The sequence below is a fragment of the Gadus chalcogrammus genome, chromosome 11 (assembly GCF_026213295.1).
Source record: "Gadus chalcogrammus isolate NIFS_2021 chromosome 11, NIFS_Gcha_1.0, whole genome shotgun sequence".
Classification (NCBI taxonomy): domain Eukaryota; kingdom Metazoa; phylum Chordata; class Actinopteri; order Gadiformes; family Gadidae; genus Gadus; species Gadus chalcogrammus.
In genome coordinates, this window is record NC_079422.1 from 3020559 (window position 1) to 3044729 (window position 24171).

Here is a 24171-nt window from a genome sequence, read left to right on the forward strand (position 1 = left end):
GTTGTATCAACCAGGCCAAAACATTTGCAACCTGTCTTTCAGGTTGTATAACCCACAAAAGCCTGTGAAATATGGAATCAAATCCTACATACTGTGTGACTCTGCCACAGGGTACTGCTTCAATATGCGTCCTTATGTTGGGGAAGCTAGTACTCTGCCAGAGATAGTGTTCTCTCTCCTGGATCGTCTACCAGGTCATGGTTATGCATTGTTCATGGATAACTTCTACAATTCTGTAGCACTGTGTGAACGTTTACTGGGAGTGCAAACCAACGTCTGTGGAACACTGAGGAAACATAGGGGGGAACCTCAGATCATCAGAGAGATGACAAAGACTGACTTGGCGGTGGGGGAAAAAGTTGTGCGGCACAATGAGAGGGTGATGGTAGTAGCATGGCAGGACAAACGGTTGGTGAGGATGGTGACTACCTGCCACCAAGATAGCATGCAGTGGGTTGAAGTGTGGAGGAGGGGAAACAGAGACAAGGTTGCTCAGCTCAAGCCAGAGTGTGTTGTTGCGTACAATGCATCCATGAATGGGGTAGACAAGTTGGACCAAAATATTGCATACTATCCCTTCATCCGAAGATCGCTGAACTGGTCAAAGAAGTTTGTAGCCTATCTCTTCCAACTATGCATGTTTAACGCCTATGTCCTCTACCGAGCCAGAAACCAAGGGGAGAGTAAAACCCTCTTGGAGTTCATTCGCAGGGTAGTGAAGTCCTGGACAGTAAAGCGACATGAGGGGGGGTGTGAGGAGGAGGAGGTGGAGGAGGAGGAAGTGGCAGGTGTGGGGGCTGAGGGGTCTGGGGACTTGGAGGAAGGCCGACGTACTCCGAGAGCAACATATAACACTGACCCAGAGAGCAGGCTAGACGGAGGGCTAAGCAGACACAAACTCAGACACCTGATGCCCACCAGAAAGAAGGGGAGACGAGCAAGGAGGTGTAGGGTCTGTGCTCGCAGGGGTCTGCGCAGCAAGACAAAAATGTGTTGTCAGTCCTGTCGTGTCCCCTTGCACGCAGGGGAGTGTTTTACAGCTTACCACACTAAGCTGAACTATTTTGTGTAGGGGTGGAAACACACACACACACACACACACACACACACACACACACACACACACACACACACACACACACACACACACACACACACACACACACACACACACACACAGGATTCGATATAGCTGCGACAACATACAGAAATACATACCTGGAAAGAATTGTACAACTGACATTTTGAAGAATTTTATTTTTTATTATATATTGGTTATATATTTGCAAATAAATTATTATTGTCCTGTCAAAATACATGTCTCAATGTTGTTTTTGCTGTTTTATGGAGGGAAACCACTTTTCAGGTGTTGAAGGGGTCACTAAAGCAAAAAAAGTTTATTTTCACAAAAAGCTTGTTTTCTCCATTTTTGGTCAAAAACAGGTGTTTTTGGTGAAAACAACGTATGTTCTACTGCCGATTACTAAAGAACGGAAAAAGGTAGAAACAAACGGTTTGTTCCTGATGAAAGAAGAGAGTCTACTCTGTCTTTTGGTGGTTTCAGTGTTTTACATAGTCATAGAACTCACTGTTCAGTGGGTCTTTGGAAATCAGTCAAAATGCTGTAAAACGCTTGGCAGTATGGGGCTCTCTGCACTGAAAATGGCTGGCAGCCAATGAGTTAATGAGGATGGAGGTGAAGAGAAGGAGTTATTAAAATGTCCTCACTTCTTCTACTGGGAACACTAAAGAGGAATTATATGCAACAAAGTGCACTTACATTCTCGACTGGAGTTATTTCACATTTCACTTGCCGCATAAATCCCAGGGGCAGCAGTGAGAATGTGGGGAGCCGTGGGAATCAGTTTTTCTCTGGGAACAATCACGCTGAGGAGGAATATCTTTATATTTATATTCTGTGCATGTAACATGTGTAGATTGGGTGGGGTGGAGTAATGTGTCACAGGAGATTGAAGCAGTGGCGAGTGTAGGGGCGTGAAGGGGGGTGTTGGTTGGGGTTTGGGCGGGGCAGGGTGGGGCAGGAGGAGGACGGCGGTTGGTGTTAGAGCGAGCGGAAAAAGAGTAGAGAGGGGCTGCTGTCCCCGATTACATGGGAGAGGAGAGAGGGAGCGGAGCCAAAAGGTGCAGCAGATACATCCTATGTACAGAGATAAATGATGCCGTATCTGAATGGATCAATGGCTGCGTGCTCTCCCTCTGAAACATGTACATCTTGACAACACTCTCTCACACACACAAAAACAAACACACACACATTCACACATACATGTACATCCACATGCATGCATACACACACAAATCCCCATGTATGACTATCCACACACACACACACACACATTCATGCATAATCCTATGTGCATATAATCTCTCGATCTCCCCCTCACTTTTCCCACCAGTTGGCTGGTTTCCTAGAGCTGTCAATCAGCTCATGTCTGTCCACTATTATGAATTAAGATGTACAGCTGCAGAGCCCATGTCCTAGGGCGGTTGAGAAAACGTCTTCGTCCAGTTGTGATGCTTCAACACGATGCAGATGATGACAAGAGTGGGCCGCAATTCATTTGTTAAAATAACACTATCCAGCTAATGAGAAATCAAGTGGCTTCACTTTTCACATGGATCCCATCATGCCCCCCACAATGTTAATAAGGCAGGATGTTACAGCGTTCATTTAGTTGGATTTATAACCGCTTCCCCCATTGAACATGATCTTATTAGGCTGCACTGCCACCTGGTGGTACATGGAGGTATTACAGAGGGCTGGATGTTGCATACTTCCTCTTTAACGTCCTTCTGCTCTGACAGACATATTTGTCTCGTGTCTTATATTCTACTGTACTCATTATAATTACCACACAACCAATAGTTCCTCAAAAAGTACAAATACCGAAATAGTCAACAAAGTACTTTTCTTTAAGAGACAACTGGTGTTGACTCAGAACTGGGAACCAGGGCAGCTTGACCTCATCTGTAAAAGCAGCACAGGTGTGCAGGTCACCAGGCGATTGCAGTCAAAAGTAACGCGGTACAGCAGAAGTAATCTCATCAGTTGTCAATCGTCTCATAATACAAACAAAGTGTATAGGTTCAACATTGAGTAACTTTTCATGCCTGCACAATTGGTGTCTGATTTGCTTTTCTAGAAAAGTCGACAGCAAGACAAACTTTTCAGAAGCCGAACTTATTAAAACAGACCTTATTAAACATGTTGAGTGTGACAAAGAGCTCCTATATCCCAGCTTCAGTGGTTTAAAATGGTTTACAAATTGGGAAGTGACTGTTTTCCATGGTTACTAGATTATTGGGAAGTGATTGTTTTCCATGGTTACCAAGATTATTAGGACCATATAAGGGCACGTGTCACATAGTGATGATGTCATCAGGCCAACTGACTGCAGTGCAGGTTTCATCAGTAGGAATGTAGGGGTTGAAGAGGGTTTGTGATTCTGTTAGTGTGTGTGACCGTGACAGAGAGGCAAGAAGATCGTTTTGTAATGCTGGGGTTGGATGCAGGCAATGTGAGGAGTACACAGGGAGATCCTTAAGAAAGGGTGGCATCTCATTGGCAAATATTATGCCTGGAGTAGAATTAGAGCTCTACAGGAAGTTAGCAGAGCTGTAGTAAAGTTTCAGCTTGAGGGGATAGGAAGGCAACAGAGAAGACAGCTTACACAAGACGATAGCCACTGGCAGCTGCTGAGGAAAAGGTGCCAGCTGGCAGAAACCTTGACTGAAAGATAGAGAGATAGAAAGCAAAGGAAACGAAAGAGACAAGAGTAAATAACCAGGTGGAGGAGGATTGCTTGATCCAATACTAAACTCATTACTGTACCACCAGGAGCCTTTCTGTGTCAGCACTATGGGAAAGTCAGGTAAGTGTCAATTGCAACTTTAAATCAATCATAAACTTTGCCTTAAGACAGAAATTTGACCTGTCGCCTGTCTCTCTAGATTCTCAGACAACGAAAGTAAAAGTTACGGTGGACCTTTTTTATATTTTTATGTTTAATAGTTTGGGCAAGTAATCTGTGAATACTCTTTGCTGTCAGTGGTTCCTAGTCCTCAACGTCACATTTGCATACAGTTTAAAACACAAACTGCCGCTCAACTGTATTGCCAATGGCTTGACTGTCTGTCCCAGTGAATGGTCCCATTATGCCCAGTGCTACAGATGACCAACAGCCCAGTGAGTGATAGGCACTGGGGGAACTGGTTGTACATGACATGCTTTGTCATCAAGTTGTAACCATATCAACAGTGTGTGTGTGTGTGTGTGTGTGTGTGTGTGTGTGTGTGTGTGTGTGTGTGTGTGTGTGTGTGTGTGTGTGTGTGTGTGTGTGTGTGTGTGTGTGTGATAGAGGAGATTGAATTTTACCGTACAACATGAAAGCACGCTCGCTCAGGCAGCTGCGCGCTCACCTCACCAATGTACACAAGACGCGTTGTTTGAGCATGTTGTGCCTGTTTTTCTTTAGGTCCCAGGCCATGTTAATTTGTTATACTGTAGACTCGGGGTGAGACCATACTGCTCAGCACGCACGTGTTAGTCACTGTTCACGAGCGCAGCACATTGGGAGTTAGTTCTTTATTTTACATTTTACATTACACTCATTTTTGACTGTAAATGTTTTCTAAAACACTCAAAGGTTCTGCATTCAATTCACATATTCGTCTAAAGTGTTTAAAGTATATTTAAGGTATCAAAAACTATGTTTTATATGCTTTTTTTTGTTTTGTTTTTAATCGGCCGATTCAATCGTAATTGTAATTTTTCTCTGAAAATAATCGGCATCGGCATCGGCACTCAAAAATCGATCGGGCCCTAATATGTATATCTGAAAGCACCCCGCCTACAGTTACCAAACGAGCGAGTCAGTTTCAGCGCCCCCTCGAACGTAGGAAGGAGGAACATTTGAATATTACCTCCCACTTCCCCACCCCCCTCCAATAAGAGCATTGCTAAGATTTTGTGGACCAGCGGACGAGCGCTGGGCGGAGATGTTCGCGCATTTCATAAGCAGGGATATGCCACCGGCGGGGGTAGCTCGGCGGCAGTACGGCAGCTCTGGCGGGCGGAGCTTGGCGGCAGCACGGCAGCTCAGCTCCGGGAGTACCTCGGCCTACAATCCCTTTCTCAGCCGTGGAGATGTGCTGTGTTCCAATATCCATACTTCTATGAGTACACTTAAACGTAGTACACTATCCGCACTCACTAAGTGCGCTGATTTTCAGATGTCAGTGTTATTCCAAATCGAATACTCCGTGGTGCACTAACCAGAAATTACGATCGCGACTGTTCCTGTCACACTCAATTTGTACCGGCTGCCAAATTTCTACCGGGCGCGTCATCCATACGTAATCCATTCCAAACCTGCCTGTCAGCAGATGATCGCGTCGTCCGTTGCCGGGCAGGTTTCAAAAAACATTCGCGCTCATGTTGCCAAAGACGAAATAACATAATACAGTTAACGGATCGCTAGATAATGTAATGTTTTGTTGGGTTCCTTAATAAACACACGATGTATCTTGGAACAGACATCAACATGCAGCGCGCCAATCCAACTGCGCATGCTCCGTGTGACAGTCTAATAACTGATGTTGATATCATTACAGATAACACTTGTTTTTACTTTGTATTTGTATTGTATTAAATTGTTTAATCAAATTTAGCAAGTAAACTGAGTGTTTAAAGCAGGTCAAGGACGAAATAACACAATACAGATAACGGATCGCTAGATAGAAGGTTTGCGAATGTTCACGTCATTCGACGCGATTGTCCGTTGCCAGGCAACGGACGAAGCGATCATCTGTTGCCAGGCAGATTTGGAGTGGATTACGTATGGATGACGCGCCCGGTACAAATTTGGCAGCCGGTACAAATTTAGTGTGACACCGCCACGGCTCCTTCCCCGCAATAAACATCCCGCTTTGAACGGTGAACTCTTTACGCCTAGCAGCTATAAAAAGCTATAAAAGCTATAAAAACTACAAAATGACTCTATTAATGCAGGCTATGTGGAAAATGCGCCGACGGTTGCTCAGCCTGGCTCCGCCCTTTTCCGCTACGTAGCTAAGATGGCTGCCGTTGAGTACGAAAAGTGTACATCAATCCACACTTTGCGGTTGGACCGTTTTGAGTACACCATCCGGGTCCTTTCAGTACACCTATTTTCGCCCCGATCTTAATTGGAACGCCCTATGTGCTCAAACTAAGTAAAGCCAGTACGGATAGTATGGATATTGGAAGGGATTGTACTCCCGGAGCTGAGCTGCCGGACTGCAGCTGAGCTCGGCGGCATATCCCTGCTTCTGCCGCCGACAGCTCCAGTCCAACAGCCCCGGACTGCCGCCAAAGGCTCCAGCCCCGGCGGCAGCTCCGGCGGCAGCTCGGCGGCAGTCAAGTCCAAAGTTTGTTTCCCCCAATTCTTCTCAACCATGGTCTAGATAACCCCCACTACGAGTCTATACTTGTTGTGGAAGTACCAGAGACGTCAGACGCAGTCTTTATGATTCATAATATCATCCGAGGCGCACATAGCTTTTGGCCGTGATATAAGATATAATATTATATAAATACCTATATATTATATAATAATATTATTATTATTATTATGATTATTATATTAGATAGATATAGAGCTCCAGGGCCCCGTTTCCCGAAGGCATCGTTAACCTAAGTGGTTCATGAAGTGCAGTTTTCGTCACTTTTCTCACCGTTTGCCAGAAGCATGGACAGCATCAGGACAACAGGGTTAATCGTAGGGTGCTAGCCGTTTTTACACTGCCAAATATGCTGTCGTTTGCACGCTTTTTTTGCGGCACGGTCCACTCGTTTACACTGCCCGAGGTAAGTTGCGTGCTTGAGCTAGCACCCCAATTTCCCTTCCCGGAACCTACACACATTTGCGGTTTATTAGATTTCATTCTGATGTAAATGCGACGTCTCTGCGGTTCCGGGGGGGGGGGGTGTTGCTGCAAGGTCTCTACAGAGACAACGCGCAGCAATATCATCATGAACAGTTCTAACTGGCGAGAAAGGGATATCCGCGATCTGCTGACCATGTGAGAGAAGGAGTGTGATACAAGCCGTTTCGAAAATCTGCCCCATATGACATCACTAGTGGGCGTGTCCACCTAGATCTGTGCTGGATAGATGAGCATCGTATACTTCAGTCCACTGGGAAGGCTGGTAGACTGATCTATCCAGCACAGATCTAGGTGGACACGCCCACTAGTGATGTCATATGTGGCTGATTTTTTAAATGGCTCGTAAGGCTATTCACACTCACACCTGGTGATATAATATGTCCTTTAAACAAAGACCTTGAAAGATGGTGCGATCTACGAGAGAGACGCAGAGGAACTTTCCTTACGAGGCTTTTGTCAGGATAAAAAACAGGTGGTCAATAAAGAATATGTTGGCGTTTTGCACGTAAATAGTAAATCGCCTTTATAGCCTACACTCAGACGTGAACTCATTCTTGCATGCGGGTGTCTTCATTCATAAAAAAATAAAAACATTCGGGAGTAGCCTATGCGAATGATTCTAAAGAGGTAAGCGGTGACGAACAGGGGATTTGACACCCTCGGTTTTACACAGGAAACTTGAGATAAAACAGTGAAATCGCCGGATGTGCCAAGCTGCGAACAATCCGGCTTGGCAGTTTAAAAAGGCCTATACATCATCAGGCCTATACAGGATCTAGACCAAGCTCTCTCTAGCAGTTCAGCAATAGCCGTGTGTCAATGCCCAGCCAGTTTGAATGATAATTAATTAATGGAATGTTGCATTTTTAGAGATTGTAGACTACAGTCGGCTCTCTGTGCTGCGTAAAGCATTTTTCAGAAATCAGCACATTAAGATAAATGTAGTTGTCCCACAAGCTATTTTTGGATTTTTGTAATATGGAATTATTTCAGGGGGGGAAATGAACGCGAAGTGCGTTCAGGATTATGGCTGATAGGGATGGGCATGATTAATCGACGATCGACTAATTGATCGTCTAATTTTTCATCGATTAAACGAATGCAGTGTGCAATTAAACATTTTACCACTCGGGGGCAATATTTACATTTGCGGCTCCTCCCCCGCAATAAACATCCCGCTTTGAACGGTGAACTCTTTACACCTAGAAGCTATAAAAACTATAAAAACTACAAAATGACTATTAATGCAGGCTATGTGGAAAATGCGCCGACTTTGGCTCAGCCTGGCTCCGCCCTCTTCCGCTACGTAGCTAAGATGGCTGCCGTTGAGTACGAAAAGTGTACATCGCCACACACTTCGCGATTTGACTGTTTTCAGTACACTTATTTTCGCCCGATCTGAATCGGAACGCCCTACGTACTCAAACTTAGACTAGTAAGTACGGATAGTATGGATATTGGAACACGGCGATGTAATCATGAAGCGGACGACGCCACGGCAAAGTCTGGTCTGGTGGGACCATTATGATTTAAAAAGTGACTTCTTGGGGAGCACTATTGGCCTACCACTAAAGGCGAGGTTCGCATCGAAGCAGAAATAAAGAACTTTCTGAGCCCCTGGATTGTGGAAAGTTGTTCCCCCGCCTTGCCAAGTTAGCACGGAGGTATTTGTGCATCACAGCAACGTCGGTCCCCTCAGAGCGGGTGTTTTCGGCGGCTAGACTGATGGTCACCAGGCTGTGGTCGCGTCTGACCCCAGATTATGTCAACATGCTCATCTTTCTGAACAAAAATCCGTAGACTGGTTGGTTAAATTATAACATGATTGTTTTTTTGATATTATTATTGTTGTTATTTTGGGAAGAAACTAGGGTTATGTTTATGAGCACCAGCTTCGAGCTGCATGCTCCGTTGCTTAGAGCAGAGTAGCGCATAACTATTGAACGGATCTGGTTTAACTGAGTTGTTCACCTAATAATAAAGATCCCAATGAGGAAAACACGCTGCATTTGTATTTTCATTTCATTTTGAATATATATATATTTTTAAATTTTAATGTAAAATATTAACGATTAATCGACTAATTGATCTAATTCTCCCGACGATCGACTAAGACAACTTAATCGAATGCCCATCCCTAATCGCTGATATAGCATATGTCGGCCTAGGCCTAATCAATTGTATTTTAATATCTTTAGCATTCATATTATTGCAGGCTATTCTTTTCATAGGCTGCTCTGCTGTTGGCCTTGATGGGGAGATATTTTAACCCTTTTTAACCCCATTTTCCTGCAACACTCCTGAGTCTCCTCCTCCTCCAGAGCCCATTTCAGGAGCGTATCAATGGACAGTTACAATCCTACGAACGTCGTTAGTTCAGTGCACGCACGTTCATGTTAAGAGGAGTTTCGGGAAATGCTCCAAAAAAATGTACGATGGTTCGCAAGTGGTTGTGGTTCTCTCTGACAGCTCATTGGTCAATGCGCAGTAGCTCATTTGCATTAAAGCTACAGACACTAGAAACAGCGCATTCTGAAGGGACTGAAACAGAGGGGAATGGCGGTAGGCAAGATTCTTTTTCCTAAAAGCTATTTCCAGCAAACAGCTTCAAAAACATGTTTTCTGGAACTCAAATACTATGTTTACTTGTTGGGAAAACACCATAATATGTCTCCTTTAACCATCGTTCAGAGAGGGCTTGTTCAGCTGGTTGCAACTGGACACTCAAGTTTATGGTTTGGGATTCGTCATTGATTAACGTGCTCGTTCTCCTACTGTAATGTTTATACTTATACACCTCCCTCAAACTATATCTCTCTCTGTCTTTCTACCCATATCTCCCTCTCTCTATCTCTCTATCCATAACTCTCTATATATATATCTCTGTGTCTCTCTATCCATGTCTCCCTCTCTCTATCTCTCTGTGTCTCTCTATCCATGTCTCCCTTTCTCTATCTCTCTGTCTCTATCCACATCTCCCTCTCTCTCTCTCTCTGTCTCTATATCTATCTCTCTCTCTGTCTCTATATCTATATCTCCCTCTCTCTGTGTCTCTCTATTCATATCTTCCTCTCCCTGTGTCTCCCTATCCATCTCTCTCTATCTCTCTGTGTCTCTATTCATGTCTCCCTTTCTTTATCTCCCTGTGTCTCTCTATCCATATCTCCCTCTCTGAATCTCTCTATCCATATCTCCCTATCTCTTTGTGTCTCTCTATCCATGTTCCCTTTCTCTATCTCTGTGTCTCTCTATCCATATCTCCCTCTCTATCTCTATGTGTCTCTCTATCCATATCTCCCTCTCTCTGTGTCTCCTTATCGATATCTCCCTCTCTCTCTATCTCTCTGTGTCTCTCTATCCATATTTCTCAGTCTCAAAGCAGTTTGCGGAGGAGGTGTTGAGGAGCCATAATGAGTACAGGAGGAGCCACCAGGCCCCCCCACTGAAGCTGAGCAGCAAGCTGAGCAGAGAGGCTGCCCGGTGGGGACATCCTCCGCACGCACGCACGCACACACATGCGCTGACACACACACCAACACGCACGCACACGCACACTGACACCCACACACATGCGCTGACACATACACCAACACAAACACACACACACGCTCGCACGCACTGACACACACGCACATGCACTAACACTGACACACGCACCAAGACACACACAAACGCCCACGCAATGACACACAAACCAACACACACACAGACACACACTCAGGCACGCACTGAAACACACACCAACACACACAAATACACGCGCACACACTGACACACACCAACACACACACACACACACACAGTTACACCAGATACGCTGCACCTGCAGCAGCCAGTTGTCTCCTCGCTCGCCTGTCAAAGGGATGAGGGATGAGAGTGGGAGGGACAGACAGAGCCCAAAGGCCTCCAGTCCTGTGGGATGACTCAGAGGAGGGGATGTATAACAAGATGATATGATGACAGCCTACGCTCACTATTTGTTTGTTGTCACTAATTATCAACGTGATGAGTGTGTGGGGGTTGTCAATATCTCCAACACCATAGAATACTTACTCAAGGAAAAGGGAAGAGAGAGGTGTTGTTGGGGTACCTGATGGACTGGAATGCGGCCAAGTGGGCTGATTAACATGCTATGCTGAGCAGCTTTAATTAGCATGCGGGAGCCGCAGAGCGCCGCTACGAACAGATGAACAGCGTCACCATCCCTGAAATTAGATGTTTGATCAGGGTGCTCAAAGGGTGACAAGCGCATTGCAAGGTTTTATTTGATAATTATTGTATTCTCCTTGCCTCCCATGGCTCTTGCTATTTCCAAAGTAAAGATCAGGAAAGGCAAGGTGGTCAGGCAAATTAAACACACTGTTGCCTCATATATAATCACAATAAATGGTAAACCGTGTGGAGTCACCGAACAGCACCGCACAAATCTGTCCTGAGGAGCTGGTTAATGCTGATCCTTGAGGACAATCCTGTGTGTGTGTGTGTGTGTGTGTGTGTGTGTGTGTGTGTGTGTGTGTGTGTGTGTGTGTGTGTGTGTGTGTGTGTGTGTGTGTGTGTGTGTGTGTGTGTGTGTGTGTGTGTGTGTGTGTGTTGGTTTTTGTTTCTGTGTGTCTGTAGGTTTTTGTGTCTTTCAGTGTGTCTGTCTGTGTGTCTGCGGGGGCGGGAGTGACAGTCATGGTGGTTGTTAGTGGGGGTCCTGAGGTCATAGCATTCGGTCATGAGTTCCATTGTTTGGCTTGAGAATGTTAAGGTTGAGGCTTAAGCAGAAGAAGGAAGAGTGAGCAGCACAGTGCCATTGTTGGTGTGGGTGTTAGTGGCAACACACGGTCAAGAAGAAAAACAAACACTACACATGGTCATGAACACAAAAAAACAATGCCTTCTTCTCTTCCTCCAGCTACGCTGAGAGTCTGGCCAGCACGCGCATACTGAAGCACAGCGTGGAGTCCAGCAGGGGGAGCTGTGGAGAAAACCTAGCCTGGGCCTCATATGATCAGCCTGGTACACACACACACACACACACACACACACACACACACACACACACACACACACACACACACACACACACACACACACACACACACACACACACACACACACACACACACACACACACACACACTTGCGATATATACACACACACAAACATACATTTGTGATATCCACACACATTTGAGAAATATCCACACACACATTTGCGATATGCACACACACACACACACACACACATTTGCAATATAAACACACACACACATTTGCGTACACAGAAAACAAACAAACACTATATTTCTTAGTCTTAGGTATGAAATAACTGCCAGCTAAGTTAAAATAGGTGATATAAAAACATAATCATCTCAGCCTTCCTCCCTGGGAGTGAGAGTAACATCTGTTACCCATTTCCCCTTCTCTGATGACTCACTGCAGAGATATGGACACATGATACCATTTCACAAACCAACATGGTCCCCTCCCCCTGTTTCTCTAGAATTTAGAAGGCTTTTCACGCATATATGATTCGCAGACAAGAAAGATTCCCCAAACGAACCAGGGAAGAGATTAGCTGATTGGAAAGACATTTATTGGGAGGCGACAAACATCTACATAGCTACCTTGGACCAGAATATTTCGAAGAAAAATTCCCTTATAGTAAACAGATGGCATTCATCACTAATTTCACTCAATAATGTGGTCTTATATCTTACCTACAGCCTCTTTAAACAAACATGACTTTGCATCAGAAATTCCATCCAACAATTCTATCCAGATCTAGTTCTATCCAACGCAATTGGATAGACCTACAACCAATCAGAGCAACAAAAGTGTAATCAGTGACAGTCATCTTAGTTGTTTATGAAAAGCCTCAACGGCACTCCCATAGGGCATCATGCATTAAAGCTAGCTATTAGAGCCCCATATTAAATAAACTGTCGTGATTGGCCCCACCCGGGACGGGTCTAGTGGAAATGTTTCATGGGAAGGCAGATTGGTCTCATTCCCGGCTACCTTAAAATAGCATTGACAGTGTGTTATCTGCTGTACATTACACATCATGACTCTGATTCTGGCTATCTGTGCTGTGAGCTGCAGGGAAGGATGTGGCGGATCGCTGGTATGATGAAGTGAAACAGTACAGCTTCAACAACCCTGGTTTCTCTTCCGGTACTGGTAAGTCTCTCTTGCATGGCTCTCTCTCCCTCACTCGGCTCTCTCTCTCTCTCTGTCTCTGTCTCTGTCTCTGTCTCTGTCTCTGTCTCTGTCTCCTTCTAGTCGTTTTGAAACTGCCGAATATGCCTGTCTTATACCCGCCTTCTCCCCAGAATGGTCCGCATGTTTACACTGACCCAGGTAATATACCGGCTTGATTGCGCACCAAAATGTCCCCTCTCGAACCCTGCACATATTGGGGGATCGATTTTCATGCATTCTTAAATGCGAGTGGGTGTAAAAAAATAAATAAACATTTGGAGTATGCCAATTATTCTAAAGAGGTCTAATCTCTGTGCGTAGTCCCGCCTTCTCCAATGAAGCAAGAATGCCGACTCCGTGACAAAGGCGGAATATACCCCCTCGGTTTTATACAGGCAAGACAGTGACATTGCAGGGTGTGCCAAGCCGCGACCGAAGCGGCTTGGCAGTGTAAAAATTCTCTCTCTCTCTCTCTCTCTCTCTCTTATTATTCTCTCCTCTCGTCCATGTATCTGTCAATCAGCCACTCCAAGCTGCATGTTTGAAGCACGATCAGGTCTTATCTTGTAATCTGGGTATTCTCCTGCGCCATAACTGTCCCGGTGGTGGGGGGTGAGGGGTGGGAGGGGGTGGAGCAAGAGTCATGTGATCACATCATCGATGAGTCAGCCCGTATGACTCATGGACACGCTTCAGGTGACCTGGGGGGGGCTGTAGTTAATAAGGTTCATAAAGCATCAACCAGTCAATGTGCAGTCGTACAGTCTGTTTAGTCTCAGGGTTCTGCAGAAAGCAGAGGAAAATGGCATGGAATCTTTCTGTCCGAAACATGACCGAGCACACCATCCAGAGTTGTGCATCTTCTAATTGTTTATGTTAAGTATAAACAGTCCTATGTGAACATAAATAAAAGTCTTAAGTGTGTGTGTGTGTGTGTGTGTGTGTGTGTGTGTGTGTGTGTGTGTGTGTGTGTGTGTGTGTGTGTGTGTGTGTGTGTGTGTGTGTGTGTGTGTGTGTGTGTGTGTGTGTACAGTAAAGAAAGTTACTGTTAAACGTTTGGATGAGATTTGTTCTCTGTAAATATTTTTAAGGAAGGAAGCGGATCCCATGGTACACTTAGTCAGTTATATTTCATCAGCCCTCTGTCTCTCTGCCTGTATCAACACGTCCACCGTCTATTTATTAACAAGTCCAATACCTGCCTGCGATTTCCTTCAACCTCTTCCTCTGTTTCTTCTCTTCACTCCATTAAGGCCACTTCACAGCCATGGTTTGGAAGAGCACCACCAAGCTGGGCGTGGGCAAGGCCACCGCCTCAGACGGCTCTTCTTTTGTGGTGGCCCGCTACTTCCCAGCAGGGAATGTCACCAACAAGGGACACTTTGACAGCAATGTCTTGCCACCCAAAACTACCACAGCTACCCCCTAAAGACTTACATTTCACCTTAACGGGCTGATTACCCGGGTCTACAGAGAGGGCAGCATCAGGGAGGTTTGCCTGCCCTTAACCTAACCTTAGTGGGAAGGAAAGCCACCTAGGATGTGATAACGAGTTGCACTTCAAACAGTGGATAATGTGTTGATGTGTGAATAAAATGTAGAAAGATAAATGCACTAATGTTTTGTCTGTTGTATCACTTACCATTAAGTGAACCGTGTATTTTTAACATCCAGATGCATATATGCTAGAATTATAAGAAAAGTATAAAGAGGATTTCATCCAGTGGAAGAAAGATGTGGCCATTGAGGAATAAGGACTATTTGTCTTCATCAAAGCCATGCTGAAAGCCACTGCTCTGAAGCAGAGCCTGTCCAATAAGCACCTTACTAGGTGCGTGTTTAAATATTTTTACTTGCTTTATACAATAAAGAAGTTGTTTTGACAAATGTTTCTCCTTGTGTCACGTGTTTTTGCTACATTTCATTCCGACATAGCTTATTGGATGTTAACGGCCATGATTGTAGACGCTGATGTCTTCGGGATTCTGTGCATGAGGGAAAAGCTTCAAATATTATTTAACTGGGTTTGTGGGCGAGCCAGTATATTTAGTACAAGGTCCCTTGAGGCAAAACCACGTACCTCAAGTCTTGAAAGAACGCAGACGTTCGGACAAATGCACTGATGCACACATAAAGGATCGTTCCTAGACTAACATGACTGTAAACCTGTTGATGACAAGGCACACGGTGCTAATATGAGAGATAAATAACATTGTGGTTGGAGGATGGATTTGTGCGGTTGTATCAATAACAGCCCAACGGTGATGTACAGGTTCTCACAGACTTTATTGAGCAGGTACTAAGGATGCAACATAGCAGCGATACAGGGGGAGTGGCGTTAGGCTTAAGTAGGGGGAGAGTGGGGCTTCAGGACCCCCACTATCCTACCCACTCACATGGTCAATTCCTGCAGAAAGAAGAAACAAAGAGACATATATGAGGCTTAATTGATATACATCGAAAACAATAAAGGTAGTATACAAAATACTTAAAGTGAGGTGAGCTAATGTAATTCATCAGAAGAATGCTGCTCAGAATGACTGCCATCGTGATGCCCGATCATGGCCCGAGGCATCATGGCCCGAGCATGAGGCCACAAATAGAAATCCCATGAGTCACTGCTGCCCCCTGGTGGACCTCGCTCAGTACTACAGACTGAATATGCATCATTTGTCAGATGTCCTTTATCAATGCCCTCCTCTGAGTCTCCTCTGAATCATTGTTGTTGTTCGGTGTCTAACATCATCTCTTCCTCCTCTCCTCCCCCTCTGCTCCTCCCTCCTCACCATGATAGCGTTGACAATGTCGTTGTTGTTGTGTTTCAGGGCGCGCATGGCCTTGGCCCGCGACACGTTGGCCTGAGCCATGACTAGCTCGATGTCCCGCTGCTCCAGGCCTCCAGCGTCCACCTGAACACAGAAGAGCACCGGTCAGACCCTCAGAAGAATAGGAGCAAACGGGACGCAAGGCTGAGACCCTGTGGGGCCAATGAGGGGCTCCCTACCTCCTCCTCCTCTTCCTCCTCACTCTCCTCCTTGATGGCCACGCTGGGCGGGGCGGGGGGGGCCAGCGGGGAGGAGGACACAGGCACCTTGAACTTCTCAGCAGCAGCTTTATGGACCTGCTGGGACAGGTCCTCAATCTGGACCAGAGGACAGACAGACCACCGGGATTATTCACTGAGTATGGACAGACAGACAGACAGACAGAGAGAAAGAGCAGAAAGACAGAGAGACAGACAGACAGACAGACAGACAGACAGACAGACAGAGCAGAAAGACAGACAGACAGACAGACAGACAGACAGACAGACAGACAGACAGACAGACAGACAGACAGACAGACAGACAGACAGACAGACAGACAGACAGACCGACAGAGAGAGCGACAGAGAGACAGACAGACAGAGAGAAGGAAAGAGATACCAAGAGAGACCGAAAGACAGACAGACAGACAGACAGGGAGAAAGAGCAGAAAGACAGACAGAGAGAGAGATATTGAGATAAACAGACAGACATACAGGAAAATGAACAGGCATAGAGAGTGAGAGCGAGAGAGAGCGAGACAGACAGACAGACAGACGGACGGACGGACGGACAGACAGACAGACAGACAGACAGACAGACAGACAGACAGACAGACAGACAGACAGACAGACAGACAGACAGACAGACAGACAGACAGACAGACAGACAGACAGACAGACAGACAGACAGACAGACAGACAGACAGACAGACAGACAGACAGACAGACAGACAGACAGACAGACAGACAGACAGACAGACAGACAGACAGACAGACAGACAGACAGACAGACAGACAGACAGACAGACAGACAGACAGAAAGAGACAGAAAGAGACAGAAAGACAGTCAGACTGACAGAAAGAGAGAAAGAGCAGAAAGACAGACAGACAGACAGACAGACATAGAGAGAGAGAGAGAGAGAGAGAGAGAGAGAGAGAGAGAGAGAAAGATATTGAGGTAAACAGACAGACATACGGGAAGATGAACAGACAGACATGCAGACAGACAGCCAAACCTTGGCTTCTCCAAATACGATGTAGATGTCAGAGGCCGGGCTTTTGAACACGTCTGGTCTGCTGATGACAAACAGGATGCTCTTAGACTTCCTGATGGTGATCCTGGTCACACCATGAACTGGCTTCAAACCCAGCTTGGACATGGCCTGAAAGCCAGGAAAAGGATAAGTACAGAGACAGTGAGCGGGTCCTAGTGTCAGCATCAGAGCAGGAATATGCACTTTGTTCGTAGTTCCTCCTCTAGTGGACCAACCTTGCGGGCCTTCTTCTCACTGCGACTCTGTTTGGGTCTGTTTAACCCTTCGTCGATGGGGGACATGGACTGAAACACACAGATAAGAACAAACTTGAGGCCATCACAATGCTACCAGAGCCCAGAGCTGAGCCTAGGATGCTGATGGGGGACATGGTAGAGTAGGCTGGTGGGTCAGACTGACCTGGGGCTGTGAGGGTCTGCATGACGTCGTCTCTGGACCCTCCAGCTCTGGCACCGAGCCTTCAGTCTCTGAGTCGTTACAGGAGCCCACTATAGTGCACGGCATGCACAAACACAAAGACACACACATACATACACACACACACAAACACACACAACCACACAGACACATATACACACAAAACACACATGCGCGCACACACAGGCACACACACATATACACACATGCGCACACACACACACACACACACACGAATACGGGTACACACACATGCATAAACATGCGCACGCATACACACACGCACACGCACACACACACACAAAGGCACACACACACACAAAGGCACACCCACATATACACACATGCGCAGGCATACACACACAAACACACACACACAAACAGGCACACACACAGATATACACACACACACACACACACACACACACACACACAATCACATGCAAACACACACAAACATACACACACGCATGCTCACGCGTGTACACACACACACACACATGCAAACACACACACGCACACGTGCACATGAAAACAGACACACACATCCAGACGCACCGACACACAATGTAAGAACATCAACATCTACTATGTCCAGGTCTACGTTTATGCCAGTCCACACGCAGATAGAATACATGTATTTCCATGACCATGTACAATCTTCAAGCACCCACAAAGAATTTGTAGGATAAGATGATGAGAGTTATTGTCTTGCGGACCATTTGAGCAACTTGACGCATTGCTTCCAAGCAGTTTACTAGCACTGTCTAGTTAACATGTGAAACAAGTCATGAAGGTCTAATAAGGCAGTGACATGCACACATTGTCCATGATAAGAGTTATTTAAAATCCAGGGAGGAGACAGAACATACGAAGAGAGCAGTTTGTGTGTGTGTGTGGGGGAGGGGGAACACTCTTCTGTCCCACAGGAGGTCACCTTAATATAACTACTCACAATTATTTTTGAAGGACTGGAGGATTTCTTCTGAAAACTTGTGTCGGCTGCTGATTGGACAGCAAGGCTGTCTGTCTGTAATCAACTGTTGAGAAAAGGGCTGAATTTCCATGTGGTTGGATGATTCACACTCTTTATGCATTGAACTATGCCGGCTTCCAGCAGTCCCTTTGGCCTGGATTCTGTGATCTTGAGGAAGAGCTACGTCCTCTTCACTGTCTGTGTCCATAACAAGACGGGAACCTAGCAGAATGGTTTGAAGAAAGCTCAGTATAACATCAAAGAATTACTTGGCCTATCATGGGCATATAGAAATCTTCTACAAACATACGCTGCTGATATTTCAAAATCGAGGATGAGATAACTTCTGGTACATCTTCATACCCCCTTCAATAAATCAGATGTCAATCAGAAGAGATGTATTCTCCATTTAAATGAACAAGCACTACTAAAATTACAATCTAAACTACTCAAGGCCTTCACAGCAAAAATACAAGCATTTGGCAGTGTTGAGCAGTGTGATGCCATGGGAATAATAATAATAATAAAAAAAAAACATACTAAATTGATGAAAAGTCAAATCACTGCATTTTGTAATACAATTCTGTCGGTGCGATATTGAACCCATTGAAAAAACCACAGCAACAATAATTAGACAACCTTTCTCTTAGCGTTGTGCGTGGAATGTACCTCTGTATGTGTCTCTTCCACTCCAAGGCACAGCACGCCTGGCCAGGTGACCGGGCAGAGCAGCCCCCTCAGACTGGGGTGGCGGGCCGGTTTGAGAAGGCAGAAAGAACTCCTTCTGATCCTGATATCCACACGGAGACTGTTGGGTGGGCTTGGACAGACTGAGAGGCAAAAGAGCAACAGAAGAAGGGGCAGCAGAGACACTGGGACTGCTAGATGTTGTTGGTGTGGAATGCCTTTGCTTTTGAAGGTTGTTGTTCTTGTTGTTTTTGTTGTAAATAATTGGAGGAGGGCAAGAGGGTAGGTTAACCCCGGTGTTACTGACAGGAATTTGATCTCCATTCTGAGTCAATGAGGGGAGGCCGTGATGGGACTCCTGGGTGTTGAGCTCATCTTCTGGATGCAAGGAGCTGCATGGCCGATGGGAGGAAGAGAGAGGTGGTGGTGAAGAAGAGAGAAAGCTGGAAGAGGATGTGAGCGCCCGAGTGGTAGAGCTGCTAGTGTTATTTTCATTAATATCCTTGGGGCTTCCCCTCGGTAATGGCCTGTTATCAAGCACTTCCTGTTTCTGCATTGAGTGGTTCCTTGATGCTAAATCATGGAGTTTGTCTTGGGCACGCATGGGAGATATGCTGTTTCCAAGGCTAAAAATGCACTCATCAGGACTAGAGCTGGAAGGGTCTGTTCTGTTCTGATTCCCTTCAGCTTCAACTTTTGCAGGTACTGTCTGCTTTTTGTCCGATGCCATGGACATCTTGTTTTGCTTACGTCCTTTCTTAGATTTAGAATGAGCAAGCCCCCTTGTTTGGCCCCCAGCAGCTGAAACAACACACTCCGGTGGAACAGGACCGGCCTGGGAGCATGTGTCTGCATGTGTGGCTGGCTGGGATGCTTTGTGTTTGCCCTGCCTCCCTTTTTGTCCATTCTTGGTGTTGACTGGTGGATCAGCACAAGGCTCGTGATGGGTGTTACATGGAGAGGCCTCGAAATCTTCTGGGGAAACATTCCCATTGTCCTTCTCTTTATTTGCTGCCCTCTGTTGGCTTTGTCTTTTCTGTTTCTCCATTTCATTCTTTGTCTTGTTTTGCTCCATTTTCTCCACATCTATGCTTGTATTTTCACACTCCCTTTTCTCCTCAATCACCTCTTTCTCCCCCTCAAGCTCATTCTTCCTTTCTTTCTCTCCATTTTTGGATTCCACCTTATCTCTCTCTCCTGATGTACAGACACAAGTCTCCCCATCTTCAAAGGCATTTTGAGTCTTTGTTTGGTTGATATCACTGGAAGTCAAACAACTGACATCTACTTCTCTTTGGACTTCCAACTGTAGTTTCATTATAACTGGATTCAACAGAGGCCCTATATTTTCCTCCTCATCCTTTCCCAAAACTGATGAAGCATTTTCTTGACAACTCCTAGCAGGTTTTGATTGATTTAACTTTGGTTTGGAAGTGAAGGAACCAAAGGATCCGCCAATCAGAGAAAGGGCGATATCAATCTCCTTAGAGGCTGAGGGGGACACTGTATTATTTTGGCGTCTAGAGTTGATCAGTTCTGGTGAACTGGGCAGTTGGCCCACAATAGACACGTCAGAACCCAGTGCAGAAATGTTACAGGGACTATCACAACCATCCTCTGTTTCAGATAGGTTTAAAAAGCTGTCAATTGGCCTTCTGTTCATGTGTGTTTCATTTGGTGTTGGCATATCAATGAGTGGAATATTTGAAGTGGACTCAGTCACACTGACACTCGTGTTCAGAGGCCTTAATTCCTCTGACAAGGCATTCAAAGTCCCACTAACTGGCATTTCTAAGGAATTGAAAGCCGACGTGTTGCCCTGATCTTGTGCATCTTTGTTTTTTCCTGCATCGACTGGGTTTAGATTACTGACATTATCATCCAGGAATCTGGAGCTGCCATCCTCTCCACCCCCTGCCTCTGATATCTCTTCGATGGATCTCCAGTGTGACAAATTTGATTCAGGGGCTCCCTCATCTATGAGCTCCACATCTGCCATCCCCTCTCTCTTCCACAAAGCACTGTTGTTTTCTTTATCTCCTTCACCATCATTCTCATTTTCTCCAGAGTTAATGTCGGGTAGGTCGGGTGCCATTGCCATCTGTGTACTCTGTCCTTCTATGTTGCACATGAGCAGGCTCTCTGCCTCTTCTAGCTCATAGCTCTTCCCCAGAGAAAGAGAGAGTGACCCCACAACTCCAAAGGCCCCGAGTGTTGCCCCGGGCCCTAGTCCCAGACCTAACCTCAGCCCCATGCAGTCGGAACCCCATGCCACTGCTGCAGAGTCCATCACCCTTGCTGAGGTGGTCTCTGAGTTCTCTCTCTTGGGCGAGATAGCGAGCGGTGTGTGTGGAGAACCATGAGCTCCTGTGCCACCCTCCTCAGCACTCAGCGTGTTCTCCCTCAGGTTCTCCTGGGCCGAGTCACAGGGGCAGGGGTTCAGGACCAGGTTGTCCGGTGGATCTGAAACAACCTCTGAGCAGGCAGATATGGGGATGTTACTGGGGTTAGGAATTGGGTCCTTGGGATAGGAAAGAAGAGGGACACCCTTATTCAAGTCATTGGTGGCGGCGGTCGGCGACCCTGTTTTCACAGAAAGGCTAGTTCCCTCCGAACTTTCGCCCATCAGACTCACACCCTCAGCTAAAGCATTTCCATTTTGTTGGTCAAGCTCAAGCTCCCCATGCTCCGTCTGCACGATGGGTACACTTATTGCTATTACTGCCCTAACAGATGTGGGACTTTTCTGAGTCTCTGATTTGGATGACAAAGGTCTTGCTATCCCGGCAGATTGTTTGCTTTTAAATTGAGAATGTCGAGGCTTGATGAGCAATTTAAACGAGTCTCCCTCGAGTTCATCTGTGGACTCCTCCTCAGACATACCACTTCTCTGCTGGTCCCTCTCTGCCGTAATGTGTTCATGCAGTGATTGCTCTTTTATCTCTGTAACAGTTGCTTCTGGTCTGATATCCAGAGCCAGACTTCGATAGGGTTGCTCTGTTGTATACTTTTGAACTGTGACCGAAGGGCAGGAAATAGTTTGAAAACAAACATTAGCAGAATCAGGAGCAGCTTCATGACATAAAGCAGAATCGACAGGAGGGTTGGCAACAGGAGTGGAACCACAGACATCTTTAGGCTGGCTAAGGGAGTCTGACAGCCCAGAAGAGATCTCCATGTCACTTTCACTTCCACTTGGGCTGTGAGAAGATGGTGGTTGATCAGGGACAGGTTCAGAGCTATGGGGTGGTTCCATGTGATGAGATAGTTTGGGGCAAATTTGTCCCTCAAAGGGCTCAGCTTGAACACTGGCAGGCTGTTGCCCAGCTTCTGGTTGCAAGTTAATGCAGTTTACTGCATCTAAACATCTAGGCTCGGGTGACTGGGCATGCCTCTCTGTACTGTACAGGCGCTCATCCTCCTCGCCGTTGTATGAAGCAGAATCTAATGAGTCATCTGTGTCATCTGGATAACAAAATGACTCATCCAGGCCCTCGTTGATGGATGTCTCCGATAACGAATGAAGGAAAGAAGCAGATGTGTCTTCCTCTGTTGGATCCTCCACTGCTTTACCATCACACTCCTCTTCAGCCACATCCACGTCATCTTCCTCCTCTGCCACCTTCTCCTCTACCTTAGCCTCAGCAGCTTCTTCCTCTTCAGAATCATCGTCATCGTCGTCAACATCTTCAACATCGGCTTCATCCTCGCCAGCAGCATAAGCATCCACATCCTTTTCTTCATTGTCTTTTTTCACTTCTTCTACTTCTGTCTCCTCTTCTGTTGGGAAGAGGGTGATTTCCATGGAGTCAGCCTGGAAGATAAGGCTTGTGTGAAGAGGGAAGGACAGCAGTGAGGCCGGAATCATCCTGTCCTCATCGGACTCATCATTAGTGTAGACTCCTGGGAAGAGCATAGAAGAATTGGATTCAATGTCACCAAATGCCTCGAGAAGGGGAGCGCTGTGGCTGATACTAGCAGAGCAAGGGGTGGCGGTATCTGTGTCAGTGCCCAAGACATCGGAGGCTTGCTCTAGTTGCCTGACCCTCACCATGGTTAACTGCTCTATGTATGAATAATGTTCGTCTGACCCACAAGCCTCTAGTTGCAGCTCAAGGCCTTCCTGGGGTAGGGTAGCTGGGTACTCTGCGCGTCTCACATGAGCATCTTCCAGCAGACAGAGCAATCCTTCCGAGCTGACTACATCCTCTTGGGAGTCGCTGCTCCGCCCACTACTGCTCCTGCGAGGAGATACGTCCTCCACCATCCAATGGCTGTGAGAAACCACTGAATGTGAGCAACCACTGGACCCCTGGACCTCCTCCCCTCTCCCCACCTCCTCCCCTCTCCCCACATCCTCCTCCTCCAGAATATGTATGTCTGATAACCGAGAACTCCTACCAAAAATCTCAGATGTGTACAAGCAGAAGGCTTCTCCTCTCTCATGCTCCTGCTCCCGCTCGGCGCGTCCTCGTGAGCGCTCCTCCCCGGCCTCGTCGCCGATCTCTGACAGGGAGCTCACAAAGCAGGCGGGGGCCTCCGAGGCTTCCTCGGTGAACAGGAGGTTGGGAGAAGGGGACGTGGAGGAGGTGTAGGAGGAGGTCCAGCTACCTCCTTCTGCTGTGACGTAGGAGCCAGAGGGAGAGGTGAGAGGTGAGCACAACTCCTCGCTGTCTGAGGGGGAGCCAGGGGAGAGGGGGTAGACAGGGGAGCCGGGGTAAGAGTGGTGCTTCATGTTGGAGTGGCGGGCGGTCGCCTTGATGGGAGTGGAGGGGGCAGTGTAGTAAGGATCAGGGTCGAGGAACGTGGGCACACCCACTCTTAGTGGGTCAACAATATAAGCTGGCTCAGAAAAGGACAACACCACTGGATAG

The 24171-nt window shown here is 46.5% G+C and overlaps 2 protein-coding genes across 2 annotated transcripts; one reads left to right on the forward strand and one right to left on the reverse strand.

The window, feature by feature from the left end:
* Positions 1–3401: 3401 nt before the first annotated feature.
* glipr2l (GLI pathogenesis-related 2, like) lies at positions 3402–15221 on the forward strand. Its single transcript, XM_056602533.1, has 5 exons — positions 3402–3893; positions 10320–10428; positions 11846–11949; positions 13039–13116; positions 14391–15221. Exons 1-5 carry the CDS (start codon positions 3881–3883, stop codon positions 14564–14566), a joined length of 480 nt encoding a protein of 159 aa, XP_056458508.1. The 5' UTR covers positions 3402–3880; the 3' UTR covers positions 14567–15221.
* Positions 15222–15410: 189 nt separating this feature from the next.
* On the reverse strand, positions 15411–23604 carry nacad (NAC alpha domain containing). The gene is made up of 8 exons (XM_056602532.1): positions 19280–23604; positions 18590–18832; positions 17617–17705; positions 17433–17501; positions 17179–17325; positions 16142–16279; positions 15924–16046; positions 15411–15544 (listed from the first exon to the last, which is right to left on the reverse strand). Exons 1-8 carry the CDS (start codon positions 23562–23564, stop codon positions 15530–15532), a joined length of 5109 nt encoding a protein of 1702 aa, XP_056458507.1. The 5' UTR covers positions 23565–23604; the 3' UTR covers positions 15411–15529.
* Between the last annotated feature and the right edge of the window lie 567 nt (positions 23605–24171).